Source organism: Silurus meridionalis, chromosome 17 (assembly GCF_014805685.1).
Source record: "Silurus meridionalis isolate SWU-2019-XX chromosome 17, ASM1480568v1, whole genome shotgun sequence".
Taxonomy (NCBI): Eukaryota; Metazoa; Chordata; class Actinopteri; order Siluriformes; family Siluridae; genus Silurus; species Silurus meridionalis.
Genome location: NC_060900.1, coordinates 28,664,310 through 28,685,460, shown reverse-complemented (window position 1 = coordinate 28,685,460; position 21,151 = coordinate 28,664,310). Strand labels below are relative to the sequence as shown.

Below are 21,151 nucleotides of genomic sequence, written 5' to 3'. Positions count from 1 at the left end.
GTCTGCTTCCTCTCAAGGTTTCTTCCTTATGCCATCTCGGGGAGTTTTTCCTTGCCACAGTTGCTCATCAGGGACAAACATACTTACAAAGAACATATTTACGTTTAACTACCACATTATCTGTGTAAAGCTGCTTTGAGACAATGTTCATTTTTAAAAGCGCTATACAAATAAAAATTAATTGAATTGAATTGAATGAGGATCTCTGGGATAAGAGACGACCCACCACACCACTATCAACAAATCTGAGTGAACGTGTGAGAGTGAGGAGACGACAGCATCCAAATATCCCAGTTCACCAAACACTCCATATCCATCATCCCTCCAGATCTGCTCCTTTACCTCACAAACACCTACTGACTGAACACTCCACTAAATAAATGTGTTCGGCCTCGACTTGAACACTGAGACTGTGTCTGAGTCCTGAACACTGATTGGAAGGTTGCTCCATAACTGTGGGGTTTATAAGAGAAACATCTGCCCCCTGCTGGAGTCTTCATTATTTGAGGTACCAACAAATAGCCTGCACCTTTTGATCTAAGTAGGCGTGGAGGATCATACTGGTACAGAAGTTCACTCAGATACTGCAGCGTGAGAGCGTTAAGTGCTTTATACGTCAGTAGTAGTATTTTATAATCAGTGTGAGATGTAATTGGGAGCAGTGTAGATGATTAAAACAGGGGTGATGTGCTCATATTTTCTAGATCTAGTGAAGACTCTGCTGCATTCTGAACTAACTGAAGCTTATTTCTGCACTTACTCCAACACCCAGACAGTAAAGTGTTACAGTAGTCTAATCTAGACGTAAAAGCTGCACTGAGGTCGAGCAAAACAAGTAAAGAGACAAAACCCTGATCAGAGTCTAATAACAGTCATTTACCACCTTAACTAACGCCGTCTCTGTGCTATGATGAGGCCGAAATTCTGACTGATACATTTCATAAATGTTGTTCCTCAGTAGATGTGAGCAGAACTGCTGTGCTACAACCTTTTCTAGAATCTTGGAGATAAAGAGGAGGTTTGATATTGGACTGTAGTTGGACAGCTGACAGGGTGAAGGTCAGGTTTCTTAATTAGGGGTTGATAACTGCAGTTTGAAGGATTTAGGTACAAAACCAGCGCTAATGGAAGAGTTTATTATTTTAAAACAGGTTCAATTCCCTCTGGAATGATCTGTTTGAGGAAACTTGTAGGCGAGGGATGGAGAATGCAGGTTGATGATTTTGATGAGGAAATAAATGAAATGAAGTCGTTCTCTTGATTAAAACTGTAATTGATGGTCTGTTATAATGACACTGCTGTCTACAGGGTTATTTATAAAATAGTTTGGATTTATTTTAATCGTCTGGATTTCTTGCCTGATGTTTTCAACTTCATTATTAAAAAAGTTGATGAAATCATTACTACCTATTGATGGTGTGCATGTGAGTGCAGTGCTTTTATTCCCTGTTCATTTTGCTTCAGTACAGAATAAAAATCCAGGATTCTGCTTGTTATTTTCTATGAGATTTTCTAGAACTCAGGAGATTCTTTTTCCATGCTATTTAAAATACTGTTTATTTTGTTTGACGCCATTTACGTTCTAATTTTCAAGTGGTCTGTTTTAAGGTGCGTGTATGATCATTATACCACTGTGCTGATTTTTTCTCACTGATCATTTTGGACTTAAGTGGAGCTCCATCATCTAGAGTATAACATAACGTTGATTCTAGGTATTCAGTGGCCCAGTGGAGCTCTGCGGGGTCAGACAGAGATCTAATCAATATCGTAATTTCTGGCAGATTATTGATAAAATTCACTGCATGTAGGTTAAACACATTAGGGAGGTAAACAGAGTGTGTTTTAAAAAGCTGAAGGAAACGTAAAGGTCACGTCATTTCTGCAAGTGAAAAATAACGTTTCAGTTACATTGAGTAGATTTTTGTTGTGTTTATTTGTGTAGTAGATTGATGGATAGATAAAAAGATTGATCTTGGTTGGATGGAAGGATAAAGAAATTGTTGAAGGGATGGTTGGAATGATAGATAAATGGATAATTAGCACAGGAATTATTGGCTGGTGTTTACAAGTGACTGGAAATTGAAAATAAAGAATGAAATAAACAGATGTTTTCTTCTCTAGTCCTTTTTATTAAAACTCATTTTGATTCCATTTATTTAGTTTGATGTTTTTGGTTAAGGTCTGGTTTAGATAAACCTTTGGTTTGGGTTACTGTAGTAAATATAAATACTGCACTATTTATTTATAATCCATTACAATCTCCTTTGTCCTCCAATCAACCAGATAATGGCCATGACCCACAGCTCTCCCTTCTGCTGAAATTTCACCAAGAACTTACGGTTTATAACATAATGAAAACCCAGTAAACCACTGTTTATGTATTCATTTATAGATACTTCAGAAACTTTTTGTATGTTGCTCTGGATAAGTGCATCTGCTCAACCTCAACATATTACCAGACATTCATTACCAGGCTTTCTAGTTCCAGGTTCTAGTTTTCTGTGAATGAAGAAACGTCTTTAAAATGTTTTGCAATCGAGTTGGTGGATTTTTTTTGTTGCTGTTTTGACATTTTCAATCTGATACTGTGAACATAACAAGTAGTTCTATATCAGCAACATACATCTGCACACACTCCGGAATCTCCGGTCAGTTTTTTCTGACAACAATAACCACAGTGCAAAAAGCCCCCCACCACACACACACACATACACACACGCACACACACACACACACACACACACACACACACTCACACACTTTTTTTTTGCTTTCTACACAGAGTATAGAAAGCAAAAATAATAATAAACACCACTGCAGAAATTTGACTGTACAGAGGAGGAACAGAAGATAATGATGATGATGTAAATAATGCTATTAATAATATTAACACTCCAAACTAAAAAAGAAAATAGTCTATAATTGGTTCAAACCAAAGCTTAAAATTAAATAAAAAAAACTGAAATTATACCCTAGCCCTAATCCTGATTTGTTGTTTCATGATTTATTCACAAGTTACGATTGTGTAAAGTCGAGTAGCCAAAGCTCTTAGTCATTTCTGTAACCCTAACCCTTCCCTAAATCCTAAACACTTACTCATCATTTTAACCCTTACGCAACTCTTAATTGCAATCCCTAATCCTCAATTTATAACCCCTAATACTTACCCTAACCCTAACCCCTAATATTTACCCTAACCCTAACCCGTAATACTAACCCTAACCCCTAATACTTACCCTAACCCTAACCCCAAATACTTACCCTAACCCTAACCCCTAATACTTACCTAACCCTAACCCCTAATACTAACCCTAACCCCTAATACTAACCCTAACCCCTAATACTTACCTAACCCTAACTCCTAATACTTATTCTAACCCTAACCCCTAATACTTACCCTAGCCCTAACCCCTATTACTTACCCTAACCCTAACCCCTAATACTAACCCTAACCCCTAATACTTACCCTAAGCCTAACCCCAAATGCTTACCCTAACCCTAACCCCTAACCCCTAACCCTAACCCTAACCCCTAATACTTACCCTAGCCCTAACCAATATTACTTACCCTAACCCTAACCCCTAATACTAACCCTAACCCCTAATACTTACCTAAGCCTAACCCCAAATGCTTACACTAACCCTAACCCTAACCCTAACCCTAACCCTAACCCTAACCTAACCCCTAATACTTACCCTAGCCCTAACCAATATTACTTACCCTAACCCTAACCCCTAATACTAACCCTAACCCCTAATACTTACCCTAAGCCTAACCCCAAATGCTTACACTAACCCTAACCCCTAATACTTACCCTAACCCTAACCCTAACCCCTAATACTTACCCTTACCCTCACCCCTAATACTTACCCTAACCCTAACAGAAGAATAAGGTATTTTAGGTGTAGGCCATGCAAGTTTCATTTATAAAGAAACATTAATAGTAATACATAAACCCTAAACTAACCCCTAATCCAAAATTCTAAATCCTAGCCTAAACTTTACCTAATCCCTAACTCAACCTAACTTTAACTAAACACCTATCATATCCAACCGGAATTTACCCCTAACCTTGACCCTACTGTTTAACCCTACTACTGAATTTTCTGTCGGGTTCACATGCCGCTGTGAATTCTGTGTTTTGTGAAAAGCTTGTGTAATGTTGCACTACAGGCCGTTTCAATGTCATTATTCTATTAATAAGTTCACACAAGTCAAATGAAATGGATTTGTAGCATGACAACCTGCAAAAACAGTACGAGGAAATGATTCGGTGTGTTAGTAGTGTTGATTGTGTTGTTAGTGTCAGGGAGCTCGGGTGTCTGGGTGAGTGCAGAGTGACTGGATGGGAGGAGCCAAATGCAGGATGCACACGGGGTTATGGAGAAAACAGACTTAAATATAAAAAGTAGAGCAAAGAAGCAAAGCCGAAAACACAGTCCAAAAACAGTCCAGGGTCTTAACACGGGCGAACAGGGTAATGCAGGGAGAGAACCAAATCCAAAAACCAATACAGTGGAAAAATACAGCAAACAAAGCAATACAGGGCAGTGCAATACACAAACCAAAAAACAGTCTAGTCAGAAACAGGATCAGACCCAGAGCAGGCAGGTTGGCAGGAGTAATCTCAGTGGCTAGGTGGCCGGTAAGATAATTTGGCCCCGGAAGTGCCGCGAAACCGACAGTTAGTGGTGTTGATGGTTGTTGTTAGGGGTGTGTTGGGGCTTTGATGGTGTAAGTGGTGTTGTTGGTGTTGTTTAAGACCAACTTGAAAGCAGGTGGGAACCTGGCCAGCAGGAGCCATCTCTGCTTTTCAGGACTGCTTTAAATGTACCAACTGGGACATGTTTAGGGATTCTGCCACCAACAGTGACTTCACCATCATAAAGGAGTCCACATCATCAGTGACCAGCTACATCAGCAACTTCATTGATGATGTCACCATCTTCAAGAACATCATCTTAGACCAAACTGTTATCTTCAACATCTCTCTGAGCAGCGCTGTTGTCCCAACGTGCTTTAAGACAACGACCATCGTCCCTAGGCCGAAGAAACCATCTGTGTCCTGCCTCAATGACTACCATTCCATTACACTCACTCCTGCCAGCATGAAGTACTTTGTCAAGCTCATCATGAAGCACATAAAGACCCTGCTGCTTGTAACACTGGATCCACTGCAATTTGGCTACCAAACCGCTCCACCGCATCACTGCCTGGTTTGGGAAATGCACCATCTCAGGTCGCAAGACCCTACAGCGGATAGTGAGGATAAAGATAGTGAGAAGATCATCAGAGTCTCTCTTCCTTCCTACACTACACGCTGCAGCCATAAAGCCACCAGCATTGTGGCTAATCACACACTCTTTACACCAATCTTCACTCTCCTGCCGTCTAGAAAGCGGTACAGAAGCATTCGGGCCTCACATCAAGACTGTGTAAAAGTTTTTTCCCCACAAACCATCAGACTCCTCAACATGAAGTAACTGCATTGATAAAAACACAATCAATGTTGCAAGTCTCAACTCAGGAGACCTAACATCCAGATTACTGTAAATGCAGGAAACAAACAAAAGAGTCTGGAATCGTGTGTCTTCTCTGCCAGCTCCTCTGTATAAATGAGCTATAGCTGCATATATCGTCCGTATACACGACCTTCCCTTACCTTGATAATATTCTCTGTTTGTGTTGTTTGTGTGTACATTTTCTGTGGGCACCACATCGATGTAAAAAAACAAAAAACCTCTGTTTGCACACTTCTGTTGAACTAAAAGTGTGCATCCAGCCATATGTTTGCATGTACAGTAATTATTTTTGATTTGTATATGGACAATCCCATATGCACAACCTTCTGTACTGTACTGGTCGGAGCTACTGTGTTACTGGTTTTCCTTGTCTCATGTTGTCTCTTGTCTTTTTCTTGTCTGGAGGTAGCAGAGCTGAAGATGTTGAGGTTATCGTTGGGAGTGACGATAATAACACATTATTACGTTTATAACATAACATGATAACATAATGTTTATGACCTCACACACACCCCTCACACACCCCTTACACACACACACACCACACACCCCTAATACACACCTCACACACCCCTTACACATCACACAAACCCCTCATAGACCCCTCACACACCCCTAATACACACCACACACACGCCTCACACCATACACGTAACCCACACTGTTGGATAGTGAGGACCATGGAGAACATTATCAGGAGTCTATTTTATCTCTATCATGGACATTTACACCACATGTTGTATCTGCAAATCCACCAGGATTGTGGCTTACCACATAGACCCCTCACACACATCCTCACACAACCCTTACACACCATTTACACACACCTCATACACATCTTACACACACCCTCACACACACCCCTCACGCAACCCTTACACACCACTCACACAAACCCCTCATACACACCTCACACACACCCCTCACTCACCACTCACACACCGCTCACACACAACTCATACACCCTTACACACCCTTCATACACACCCTCACACCATACACACAACCTCACCCCTGGATAGTGAGGACTATGGAGAACATCATTAGGAGTCTATTTTCTCTTTATCATGGACGTTTACACCACATGTGTATCTGCAAATCCACCAGGATTGTGGCTTACCACACAGACCCCTCACACACACCCTCACACACCACTCACACACCCTCACACACACCTCATACACACCTCACACAAACCCCTTATACACAGCTTATCCACCCTTACATACCCCTCATACACCTCTTACACACACTCTTAATACACCACTCACACCCTCATACACTCCTCACACATCCTTCCTACACCCCTCACAAACCACTCATACACACCCCTTACAAACACAGACACACACACATCACACACACCTCATTCACCCCTCACACCCATCCCTCATACATCCCTCATACACACCCTCATACACCCCTCTCACCCACCCCCACACACACCTCATACACACCCTCATACACACCTGCCAACTAGGAAATTGGTACCAAAGTAATCGGGTTTCACTGCCAGACTGTGTAACAGTTTCTTACTACAGTTTAACTTGCTTCAACATGCCCTTTCTTTAATAATGGAGCTTTCCAAGGTGAGCTTTCATTGCCTACTGTTTCTTTGGGACATTCTTTGGGACTGTCTCCAGGATTTTCTGGAGCTCTTTCAGAGTAGATCCTTTCCTGATCCTTTATATGACTCAGGATTGAATCTTTCTTTTCATTTACTCGAATCACTTGTGAGCCCTTGGTTATCTTGCTACTAAAAACATCATATATGAATATAAATTGTAAATGACACTATTTAGTTGTACTAAGTGGTTGTTAGCAAATACCTGTAGCAACAAGGAGCTGACTGAGTTGTTAACGAAACTTTCTGTATGGTTAGAAACACATGAGACTCAAAATCCTATGCAAGTCTTTGCTGATCCTTGTGAACTGTGGGATTCTGCAGATCTGAGGGACTTAGTGTGTGTGTGGGTGAGATTCATGTGTCCAAGGATTCAGTGGATTCTAAGAATTCAGAGCCCCCTCTAGTGGCCAAAAGCCATACACTCCTTATACCATCCAGAAGTGCTGGTGAGGTCATGTGTATACTGTACGTATTTGTTGTTAAAATAAACATTTGCTATTGATAAATATTGATTCACAGTCATTTATAAAAACAGCTGAGAAATATTGATCTTTCACTCATACAATTTAAGGCAAAGCAATGCCAAGTTACTCGATTAACCAAATTATTAAATACAAATTGTATTTTACCCAATTTTTTTTGTTGCAAGTTACTGTAGCGACAAGTAGCTGATTGAGTTGTTCAGAAAATTTCTGCCTGGTCAGAAACACAAGAGACTCCGTTTTGCAGATTTGTAGCTGATCAGCCAGATTCGAGGGACTTCTAAGTGAGATTTATGAGTCCAGGGATTTTGTGATTTCTAAGAATATGGTTCCATCTAGTGGAACTCTATAGCAAAAGCAGGCAGAATGACTACTGATTAAAGTGAATTAAGGGATGTTTGAGTTAGAAGGACCCCTCACACACACACACCCCTCACACAACCCTAACACATACCTGCCATTTGGGAAATAGGTACCAAAGTATGCGGGTCTCACAGCCAGACTGTGTGAACTGACACACACACACACACACACACACACACACACACACACACACACACAAAATAATTAAACGTCTCTTGGTTACGTATGTAATCCTGTTTCCTTGAGGGAACAAGACACTGCATCAATAATGCTTTGGGAATGCCTCTGTGTGACCATGCTCTGAACCACGTGTGTAATCAGTCCAATGGATAAGCACATCAATGGTGGGGTGATGTTATGACCAGAAAGCTATAAAAACCTTGGATATGGCATTAGCTTAAAAAATAAAGGAAGCGCTCGCAGAGATGCAGGTAGTGTGGCACTGAGATGCAACGCCTTGTTACCTCGGGGAACCAGGGTTACATACGTAACCTGGAGACGTTCCCCTTCAGGAACTCAAGCTGTGTCAACAACGCTTTGGGAATGAGATTACAATACCACCAGACTGACCAGTCCCTGTCTAGTGTAGATGGACACAGCTAGGTCGAAGGATAGAGGGGCCAGGAGTGTCCCTATGGTTAACCTTAGGGGATCTAACAAAGGTCAGGGGGGTAAATGCCTTAGAGGCCACCACACATTGGGTTGAGTAAGCTCTGACCCTAAAAGAAGCAGGGAGACCAGAGGACTCATAAGAGGACTGGATAGCATCCACAATTCAGTTGCTGAGGGGTCTGCTTATCTGCAGGGAGACTCTTCGTATACGGACCGTAGCAGACAATCAGTTTGACCGACTTCCTCCACAAGGCAGTTCTGTGGATGTATGTGTCCAGCTCGCACCAGACACACACGGTTGTTTGCCTTAAAAGGGCATCCGCTCCCTGGTTCAAGTGCCCTGGGATGTATACTGCCCTCAGTGAGAGCAGCTTCCTTTGGGCCCACAAGAGGATCTGTCGTGCCAGCTTGTAAAGGAGGCGACACCCTCCACGGTTTTTGATGTAAGAGACCACCAATGTGTTGTCCATACGGATCAGCACGTAATGGCCCCATAGGTCCGAGAGGAAATGCTTCAATACCGATGGATAGGATCTTCAGGCAACTGATGTGCCACAAGAGATGGGGCCCTTCCCATAAACCTTGGGTGAAGCGGACACTCATGACCGCATCCCAAACCTGTGAGGAAGGCATCCGTTGTTAAAGTTACACGATGACAAGGAACCCCCCACACAGGTCCCTGTAACAGGAACCCGGGTTCCCTCCATGCGTCTAAGGCCTGTAAGGTTCACTGCGTGACCATGATTGTGTGGAATGGGTTGATCTTCTGGGAGAACCCTTCGGTCTTGGCCACTACTGCAGGAGTCGCATGTATAGGAGGCCAAGTGGCACAACATTGGATGCAGCTGCTATCAGACCCAGCAGTCTTTGGAACTGCTTTACTGTGAGTGACTGGCCTTCTCTCACTCTCTTGATGGCCAAAAGAATAGACACCACTTAAGTAGGAGCTTCTGCCCCGAAAACAAACCTCAGGAACTTCCTGGGTGAAGGAAGGATGGGTACGTGGAATTACTCTGGACTGATTCAAGACATAAATTGTTTCAGTGTGAGCATCTTAAACCTGAGCATTTTTAGTCAGTGGTTCAGCTGACGCAGATCCAAGATCGGATGTAGTCTCCCATTCTTTTTGAGAACTATGAAGTACCGGCTGTAGAACCTGAACTCTCTTTTAGCAAAATCAGACACACACACATGGTGATTAAAGGGACTCTTGACATAAAAGGATTTGAATCCGTAAAAGGATTCAAATTTCTCAAATCTATTTCAGAGTGCTACTCTACAGACCTTTGACTCCCCGATCAAAAATCTTCCAAGTAGCTCCTGTACATTGTTGTTTGATAGTAAAGTGATAATGGCCCTAATGATGTTAATAGAAACATTTAGGTGTTCTGTCTGAGAACTCCAGTGCTGTTATTATGTAGCACAACCATTTTGTTACAAAGGTCTTGAGAGAGCTCTTTGCCTCTGACACATCATGACATCAGCACTAATTGCTACTGACACATCATATATTGTATACTTGCATTCAGGGGTGTGTTAAACCGTTTCTTAACGCTCACTTCCTGTAAGAGCCGTATTTTAGAATGTATGTAAGAGCTGCTGCTGTAACCAATCTGTCTGAATTGCTTTTAAAGATCTTTGTTCATGTTTATGGATACATACGTTTTTTGCTTATTATGATTACAAAGACATGATGTGGACAGGAAGTACATTCCATTTGCTCATGGATGGGATCCAGTTAGATGGACTTGCAGAGAACAGGCCAAGCTGGAACATAGCAAAGAACCTCACCCATCTGAACAATGGCTACTTGTGGAGTTGCGTTTTGAGAAAAATGCTTTTGTTCTGAACCAAGAACAAAATTTTAATTAGAAAAATTTTTTACATCCAGCTGCACCCCAACATTTCTGTAACTACACCCATATAATAATGATATTGATATAATATTATATTATTTCACAGCATGCTACTGTTCACAGCTCTTTCATCCCATACAGTTCATACTTTTATAACCTTTTTATCTATTTACATGTAAATTGTATTTATTTACAATAAAATAAAGCCGTGATGGCAAGTCCACACGATTCTGCTTCTCACTTTTGAAGCTCTTCATAATCTTGCACCCTCATATCTCATACCTGATTTATTTTTACATCCCAAAGTGCACTCTCAGGTCTGCTTCATCTGGTTCCCTTGTTGTACCTTCTGTTGGTTTAGTCACTATAGGGTTCAGGGCATTTAGCTGGGCTGCTCCTCAGCTTTAAAATTCTTTTCCACAATCTGTTCAAGAAAAAGTCTAACCACATTTAAATCATGCCAGAAATCTCAACTGTTTAGATCAATTTAACAGGTAATCAACCATTGTTTGTTGTTTTTCTTGATTTTTATGATTATCATTTAATTGTATGGTGCATTTTTGAGAGGTAGCTGTAAAAATATATTAATATTAATATTAAATCACTGATGGTGGTAAAAATGGTTTTACTGTATTTTCTAATAGTTATGGTGTGTGCGTGTGTGTGTGTGTGTGTACGTGCATACGTGTGTGTGTGTGTGTGTGTGTGTGTGTGTGTGTGGTACTTCATTACATGTTCATGAACCAGTAATTATAATAGAAAAATAAATGCAAATTATTGTAATGATGATGATCGTTCCTCTCAAGGTTTCTTCCTCATAACATCTAAGGGAGTTTTTCCTTGCCACAGTCTCCACCGCTGCTCATCAGGGATAAACACACATCATTCACCTTCTTTCTTAAATTTTTTAAAGCTGCTTTGAAACTGTTGTGAAACACAATAGAAATAAACTTGACTTGAAAGTATGCAGAAAATTAGTGAAATAAAAGTGAATTATAGATAGACAGATCTAACAAAAAAAAAAGAACATTAAAAAACATTAATCTGGGAAAACATAATAGCAATATAATAATAATAATAATAATAATAATAATAATAATAATAATAATAATAATGATAATGATAATAAAATGAAGATAAAAAAGAAAGAGAAGGAAAAGAAGAAATCTATTTTTTGTTACATGTACCTCAACAACCCCAGGATTATTGAGTATAAACACTTTTAGGTCCCTAAAACATGTTATGTTCCCAGGTGCCTGTGGAGTTCTGGCTTGTGATTGGTCAGAAAAAAAAAGCAGTTGATATATTTTAAAACAGTACAATGTGCAGGTTTGTGTGTGTTGCACTGAAAACATTCTAAACACCAAAGGAACAAAGGAACTTAGCATAGACTTATGTATGCATACAATAGCACTGTACTTATCCGATCTACATCAATAGTGATTGTTTGGAAAAGGTCTTCACTTTCAGGTTCTTGAGTACATATATGCTGAAGTAGTCCCAACTGTCTAGAAACACTACAGCATTGGTATACAGCGCACATGGTGACTCGACTTCCTGAGGACTCCTAATTAAAACAAGTTCCATGAGGATTTGCTGTTGTCTCACTATCGCTGCTCTATTGAGAGCATTCTGACGTACTGTATCACCGTATGGTACACCAGATGATCCGCAGCAGAGAGGAAAGCCGTTCAGAGAATTATCAACACCTTTTAAAAAATCATCAGCTGCTTATTGCACTCCCTGGAAGAACTATTCAGCTCCTGCTGCTATGCAGAGACGCTTCAGATGCATCACATCATGCAGAAACAGGAACATCCAGGAAAATTTCCTTCTACCTTAGAAAATTAGAGAACTGAATATAAAGAAACACCATCAGAAAATTCTTGGAAATATTTGCTTTACATGCACTTATGTTTACACAATTCACAGACTTCTACCATAAGGACTGACACTTCATTTTGTTTTACCCTGTGCAATGACAATAAAAAATCTATCTATCTATCTATCTATCTATCTATCTATCTATCTATCTATCTATCTATCTATCTATCTATCTATCTATCTATCTATCTATCTATCTATCTATCTAGTTTGATTTCTGAGAATAAACAGTGTCTGAAAGTTTTGTGCTTCCTGCCAGTTCTCCATTCAGTTCTTGGACATGGTGACAATCTGCTCGGAAAATCCTTTCCTTCCACAAACCAAATCTTCCCGATGAATTTCATGCCACATAATAAAGATTTGGTGTGGAAGAAACCTGTGGACCAGGAGAACCTCACGGTAGTAGCACGGATCGTACAAGTCCAGCTTGTCAGAGGGGATGTACAGGCCGAAGGTCTTCACTCCAATATGGAAAACGGGTTTAAGTCCAGCTTTTTCCAGACACATTCCCATGTAAGCATCATCTATGGGGATCAGAGCGATGGAGTGAGACATGTTGTAGATGATTCTAGAAGTAAAACGTGACAACAGAAAGCCGCCTCCTCCGCAGTATGGAGGATAACTGTCTAATGCATAGATTTGGACAGGGACGTAGTATTTACTGCCAGGTTCTCGGATCGGCTCCATTAACAGGTTTACGGCTCCAGTAAACAGGTGTTTACTTCCATCGTTATCATCTAACCCTTTGAGATACTGCACCATGTTGTCTGTGTTGGCAAAAATATCATCATCTCCATTAAGGAGAAAGTGCACATCTGGGCAGAACTTCTCCATCCACTCCAGGAACAAGACCTGCTTCAGTGTGAGGTTATAAAAGGAATCTTCAAAATCCCACTGAATAATGTCCTGGTTCTCACGGTTCTCCATCTCCAAGAGTTTATTCAGTCGTTCCTTCTCGAAGCTCTGTCCTGTAGTTCCAGATAAGAACACAGTGCGGATCCAGACACCATTCTCAAGTCTCTCGGACGCCCACGTTTTGCGCAGAACCTCTCGCCTTTCGTAGTTAGGTGGAGAACTTTTGATGACCAGCAGCAGAAAAACATCAGCAGAGTTCTCAGGACCACCGCACTTCCCGGGAACGTTGAGCAGCATGGGGAAATGCCGACAGTGCCGGTAAAACAGGAAGTCTTGGGTGCGCTTTGGGAAAGTGGAAAAGCCGGAGATGTTTGATGCAGACAAGTTTGTCTCACATTTGTAGGTAGAACTCAGGAGCACATCTGGAGATGCCAGATGTTCTGAATTAGATTTTGTTTTGCTAAGCGTGTTTTGTGATTTGTTGTTCTGGTTGTTAAATCGCAGGATCATGAACACAAACAGACTTGTCATGGTGATCAAAGCAGCCACTCTCAGCTTCCAGCTCTTTCTCCTGCAATCTGAAAGAAAGAATCCAGAATAAAGAAAATGAATCACAATTAAATCCAGAGGTAAAAATGAAACACCAGAAAACATGAATTTCTCTCAGCAGAGTGAAGAAGGTCAGTGATGTTAGAGACATGAAAGAAGGTGGTGATGAGAAGATTGGATCATATTACTGAATTGGATCGAAAGTGAGTAAATTCATGAGCGTCTTATTTTTATTTAAGCAGAATTAAATTAAATTGTTTGATATTCAAGATATCCAAATTCACCCAGCACGTCAATTTAAACAATCTATTGATCAAATTCCAAAGGAGGAAAGATTTTAATGCACCACATGACGCAAGATGAGAAACAGAAATGCTTCATTCTCCTCAATCTCCTCTCTGCTTTGAGTTTTTCCTTTATATAATAATTGAATCATTTTTTACAACAGCTTATTAGTACTGACTTGTATAAAAGGTTTGGTCAAAACACAACCAGTTTCCAATTTCAGAGGACATCTCATATATATCTTATATATATATATATATATATATATATATATATATATATATATATATAAACTCCACATGGACCTAAGCAATCATATGAATCATATGAGTTGGGCACAAATCTGTGAGTCTGGGACAAAATGTTTTACACTGGGCATGCATTGGGGATTTGTACTGAGGGAAGTCATGCCAACGCCTGGTCTACCTCCCGTTCTAAGACCCCAATCATCCATGATGGGGAAGAATTGACAACATTTAAACTTCAACATTCTTGGATCCATGCAGGTAGAAAAGGGTGAAATTTAAACGATAAAAAAACAATGTGTTTGTCATGGGTTCATACTTTCGGCTGAACTCGATTTCTCAAGGTTCTTGTTGTCGATAAGTATGACAGGGATGCTCGGTGAATTCTAATTCCTCCAAAGCGAGTGCAACAGCCAAGAGATTTCTATTACCCTCATCATAGTTTTGTTCAGTTGCACAGAGTATTTTTTGTAAAAAAAACAAAAACAAAAAAAAAGCCTTTAAGGTGGAGCTTGGGTTTCTTTCAGGATTGTCATAGGACCTACAGAAGGAATGTTACTTGCTTTGATCTTTGAAACATTTCCTGGAGTTCTTGGAGTATCTGGTATAATATGATTTAGTTTAATCATGTTTGTCTTTGCTGGGCTTCAATACATTGTTCATGACACTGACTGGACCATCAAGTGATTTGTCCATAAGACCAGGAATAATTAGTTTCCCCCACAGTAGAAACCTTCCTCTGATGTTTCCTTCTCACATCATTCATTAACTGTATCACTTAGTTCACAGTTAAGCTATAATAGGTATAATAGGTCAAGAGTTACATTTTCATTGCTGCATACTAATTTTGTGACTCTACAGGAGCCTTGTGTCTGCATAAAAAGTTGTTGCTTGCCATTTTTCCATCTGGAGAGTGATCAAAGATATGTTGGAACAGCTCCAGGAAGCACATGCATGTAGCAAGAGATCTGCCACCCTGAATCCATATGGCTTTAGTCCAGGCCTGCACCTCAGCAGTACTAAGAATCTAGACGGCCGCTCATAGCTGGAATGATACAGGAAATACCCCAAAAGAACTTCCTTGCACTTCTTTGACACGTCTCTGTTATACTTCTTAAGCATTGGGATTAGTAGCATAGCAGCACAGTGTGGTAATGTGTGTGTGTGTGTGTGTGTGTGTGTGTGTGTGTGTGTGTGTGTGTGTGATTGGGTATGATTGATATGAATGAGATACTCCTAAAACCTGTCCATAAGCTCTTTTGGTAAAAGTTAATAAATATAAAAGAGTTAATTAACAAAGTTATGTTAGGATTGTTGTGAGAAAGCATTAGAAAATCTGCACTGATAGAATTTGTGATGCTTACTGTAACTTCTCTTCAGCTCCATCATCTTCACCTGCAACACATTTACACCTTACATTAACATCCACAAATGTAATCAAATATTCAAGTGAGTCACACACACACACACACACACACACACACACACACACACACACACACACACACACACACACACAAAATTAATGGCACCTCATTATTGTCATAAGGTCATCACCTGGAATGGGTTTCAGGTCAGAGGTGCGTCTTATCAAGAGTTTATTTGTGACATTTATTGCCTTCTTAATGTGCTTTAGAGCATCGGTTGTCATGTGCAGATGAAAGTGTGTGTACAGAGTCAATATCACTACAGCTACTGTACAAATCCATATTATGGTAAGAAATTATGCCGTCTCCAAAACATCAAACACAATGATTAAACAGGCTCACATGAGGACCATCCCAGGAAGAGCTACCTCTGCTGCAGAGGATAAATTCATTAGAATTACCAGCCTCAGAGCCTGGAAAACTTAGCACTTATAATGGAGTCAGGCCTTCATGGATTACTTTGCAAGATCAACAAGAAGAAATGACTTGCTTGGCCCATGAAACACAAGAAATTCATATTAAATCTGAGGAATGATGTGTGGTTTCCACTGTAAAGCATGTTCGCTTCACAGGCCACACTGGACTCTCACACAGACATGGACAGTTACACATCATCTGTTTTGGACCATATTAACACGTGCATTGACAATGTCACTACTGTCAAACACGTGAAATGCTTTCCTAACCAGAAGCCGTGGATGAACTCTGAAGTCCGTCTCCTGTTGAAAGCAAGAGATGCTGCCTTTAAATCTGGCAGTGCGGAGGACTACAACAGAGCCAGGTCCAACCTGAAAAGGGGCATCAGGAAAGCAAAGCACACATTTAAACGCCACATAGAAGAGCACTTCCACAACTCTGACCCCAGACGCATGTGGAAAGGCATCCAGTCAATCACGGACTACAAACCCACAGCTCAACTAACCAGTAGTGCCTTCCAACCGAACGAACTTAATCACTTTTTTGCTCATTTTGACCAAAGCACAGGACATTTTACACCAACCACGGACTCTGCTACTGCTTACAGCCCACTTTCAATCTCAACAACGGACGTCTATTCAGTGTTCAGCAGAGTGGATGCACGAAAGGCAGCTGGCCCGGACGGCATACCGGGACGTGTTCTCAGAGCATGCGCTGGACAACTGGCACAGGTTTTTACTGACATTTTCAACCTGTCACTGGCCCAAGCCATGGTACCTACATGCCTGAAGACCACTACTATCATACCAGTGCCTAAGCACTCAGCTGCTAAATGCCTGAATGACTTTCGCCCGGTTGCACTCACCCCATTGCTATGAAGTGCTTTGAGAAACTGGTCCTGAATCACCTCACTGCGGGCCTACCACCCACACTGGACCCATACCAGTTTGCCTATCGCCCGAACAGGTCAACAGAGGATGCAGTTTCCACAGCTCTTCATTCTGCTCTCACCCACCTGGATAAAAGCAACACGTACATCAGAATGCTGTTCATTGACTTTAGCTCTGCGTTCAATACAGTCCTCCCCACTGTACTGATCACTAAGCTCAGTGAACTGGGTATCTGCACCTCCACTTGCAGATGGATTCTGGACTTTCTCACCAACAGACCTCAATCTGTCAGGTTGGGAAACCAGGTATCCTCAACCCTAATTCTGAACACTGGCATACCGCAGGGCTGTGTTCTGAGCCCACTGCTCTACTCCCTGTTCACCCACGATTGTGCTCCTCTGTATAACTCCAACATCTTCATCAAGTATGCAGATGACACCACCGTGGTCGGCCAGATCGACAACAACGACGAATCGGCCTACAGGAAGAGATCCGTAATCTGGCAGCATGGTGTGCCACCAACAACCTGACTCTCAACGCCACAAAGACCAAAGAGCTCATTGTGGACTTCCGGAAATCCAACAGCAGGAGACATCTACCAGTCAACATCAATGGAACCGAGGTAGAGCGAGTCTCCAGCTTTAAGTTCCTGGGAGTTCACATCTCTGAGGATCTGTCCTGGCAGCAGAACACGTCAGCTCTGGTAAAAAAAGCACAACAACGCCTGTACTTCTTGAGAAGTCTCAAGAAATCTCATCTGTCCCCGGGGATTTTAACGAGCTTCTACCGCTGCATCATTGAGAGCATCCTGACCAACTCCATCACTGCATGGTACGGAGGCTCCACTGTGTTTTTTTCCATCCACCATCACACTACTGAACTCAACACTACACCGCTAAATCACTACAAAACAAACATAAACAAAAGTCTGTATATAACCTCTGTACAATACATGTACATACTTCATATTATATCTTTTCACTCCTCATTACATCTGCACTTTTTATATCTGTATGTATATTTATCATTACTGTACATTCTGCCCAACATTTCACATTCATCTGTGTATATAATGTATGTGTATATATTTATATATATATTTTTTTTATATATAGTAGACTGTTTATTCAGCTTGCTACTCCTTAATGCTATAATCTTGTGATCTTGTAACCTTTCATTTCTGCACATTTTTCTTAATTACTGTACACCTTTATATTTATTCACTGTACTTCTGAATGTCCACACATCTCTGCACTGAAATAGCCTTTATATTTATTCACTGTATATACTTCATATATATACCACTGCTGTAAATATGCCAGATAGTTATCTGCACTGTAAATATGCTAGATATTTATCTGCACTTTTGCACGACTGCTACATTTTGCACTTCTGGTAGATGCTAAACTGCATTTCGTTGCTGTGTACCTGTACAATGCAATGACAATAAAGTTGTATCTATCTATCTATCTATCTAGAGGAGGATGTGTGATAGTGTGGAGGTGCTTTCCTGGTGACAATGTTATTGACTTGAGCGCACACTTCACCAACATGCCCCAGCATTTTGCAGTGACATCCTATACCATCTGCTTTGCACAATTTGGTTTTGTAAGAGCTATTTGTTTATATATATATATATATATATATATGCTGCCAAAACAATCCTGACCCATCAAGCATTAACAGCATGAACTTCTTCAGCAATTTGAGCTTCAGGAGCTCATCTGTTTGATTGGACCCAAGGCCCTGTCACCGGTTCACCACTGTTCCTTCTTTGGAGCACTTTGTATAGATACTGACCACAGCTTCTCCAGACCTAAACCCAAGCGACAGGCCAGAAACCTGACTGATCTAGAGAAGATCTGTGTGGAGGAGTGGGCCAAAATCCCTCCTGCAGTGTGTGCAAACCTGTTGTAAACCTACAGGAAATGTTTGACCTCTGTAATTGCAAACAAAGGCTACTGTACCAAATATTAACATTGACTTTCTCAGGTGTTCAAATACTTATTTGCAGCTGTATCATACAAATAAATAGTTAAAAAATTATACATTGTTATTTCTGGATTTTTTTTTAGATTATGTCTCTCTGCACCTACGATGACAATTTCAGACCCCTCCATGATTTCTAAGTGGGAGAACTTGCAAAATAGCAGGGTGTTCAAATACTTATTTTCCTCACTGTATATATATATATATATATATATATATATATATATATATATATATATACTGTATAATCAACAACAAGTTGACAGTGGTATAACCATCAGTGGTTACATATATATCTAAGCTATGTATGGTATCTAAACTGGTTTCCTCTGATATGTGAAGTACGAAAACCCATTTAGATAAAACACCCACATTAACAAATTAAAAAAGGAGAAAAAAATGTCCCCACTGTCGGACAAATAAACTTATATCTTATCTTAGAATGAATCGAGAGGAAGAAAAGGAAGAGAATAATTAAATCAATTCCAAAATAAAAGAATGCTTTGTCTTATACTCATAATGTGTTTGAAAAGAATCTTAGTCAGCAACAGCATCAACCATGTACACACACACACACACACACACAAACTGACGCATAAATATGTGTAATTGCACCCATACATTTCAGAGAATGTGAAAAACTGGTTCTTAATTATTCAAGGCAGTTTATAAATTGTAAATATAATTATATATAATCTACCTTTGTAACGTCAGTAAAATCCAGTTCTGTAATGCGATTATTTGAAACGTGGATCTCCAAATTTTGTGGTCAAATTAAATGTGCATTTGTTTAGTAGAGTTAAAATACCATGAAAAATATTCAAAACATAATAATATTAATAATAATACTATTAATAATGATAATATAATAATAATAATAATAATAATAATAATAATAATAATAATAATTGAGATGATGTTAATGAAGATTACGATGGAGTTATCAGCGTTGCTTCTGTGCAGCTTTCTTTCAGATGCTTTAATGTTTTTAACATCATAATAATATTAATCATCATTGATCAATAAATTAATCATAATTGCTTTAATTCTGGAAAAAAAAATTTAATTCTGGAAATTATTTACTTTATTTATTACTTCAGTTATTTCTTTATTACTTTTTTTGTGTTTAATCAGAAATTAAAATCAGATTCAATCAAAAGTGCACATGTAAAGCTTTAACTAAATTATAAAAAAATAAATATGTAATAATTACACACACAAACACACACAGTGAAATAAACATGAAGTAAAACTGATTTACCTGCAGAACATCCAGTAAACTCAAACCAGACAAGTGAAGAGTAAAACCTTAACCATGAGACTGCGTGTGTGTGTGTATGTGTGTGTGTGTGTGTGTGTGTGTGTGTGTGTGTGTGTGTGATTATTACATTACAATTATCAGAGAGAGAGAGAGAGAGAGAGAGAGAGAGAGAGAGAGAGAGAGAGGAGAGAGCGTGTACTTCCACCTCTCCAGGATCTTCTCCACCTGCTCCCTAATCTCACCACAAATATCAATATTATCCACAAACATCCTAGTCCACACAGACTTCTGTCTGACCTCGTCCTTCAACCTGTCCATCACTACTGCAAACAGGAAAGGGCTCATAGCTGTTACATGATTTACATGAACAAATTGATAGAGATCAGTCTAATAAGACCAGAGCATTCTAGTCTAGAATGCAGTAGATTATGATCAGTGGTGTCAAAAGCTGCACGTCAGATCAAGTGAGGTGTCAAAACCCTGATCAGAGACCAATAGCAGGTCATTTATCATTTTAACCAGTGCCGTCTTTGTGCTATGTTGTGGCCAAAATCCTGACTGATGCATTTCATAAATGTTATTTCCAGTGGTGAGCAGTAATAAAGTAAATGTAGTTAGTTACTGTACTAAGTTGCTATTTTGTACTTTTTCCACTTGGGGAAACTTTTAATTTTACTCAAGGGAATTGTGACTAATGAATGTTCTCTCTCTAGCAGTGATCAGGGGGAGCATAAAAGAGGAGCGAGAGGGTGTGCCAGGGGTGTGTGTGCCTGCGAGATTGTGTCTTTAGCACTGATCATTCAGAAAATATAAGAAATAATTCTAATTCAGAACTGATCCTGCCCTGAGTGGTTTTCCTTTCCCCGAACCGTCAGCTCTCCCACACT

General features: G+C 40.1%; 1 protein-coding gene across 3 annotated transcripts in view; it reads right to left on the bottom strand.

Annotated features, from left to right (window-relative positions):
- Window positions 1-11,612: 11,612 nt before the first annotated feature.
- Window positions 11,613-21,151, bottom strand: part of LOC124399388 (N-acetyllactosaminide beta-1,3-N-acetylglucosaminyltransferase 3-like) — a 35,783-nt gene continuing 26,244 nt past the window's right edge. For 2 of the 3 annotated variants that reach the window (XM_046870246.1, XM_046870244.1), the window contains exons 2-3: window positions 15,645-15,675; window positions 11,613-13,779 (exon numbers count right to left, since the gene is read on the bottom strand). In XM_046870246.1, the coding sequence (XP_046726202.1) occupies window positions 12,614-13,779; window positions 15,645-15,669 (1,191 nt within the window). In that variant the 5' untranslated portion in view covers window positions 15,670-15,675 and the 3' untranslated portion in view covers window positions 11,613-12,613. Of the gene's footprint in view, window positions 13,780-15,129; window positions 15,326-15,644; window positions 15,676-21,151 lie in introns of those variants that run through there. The other variant, XR_006928225.1, reaches the window with a different exon arrangement.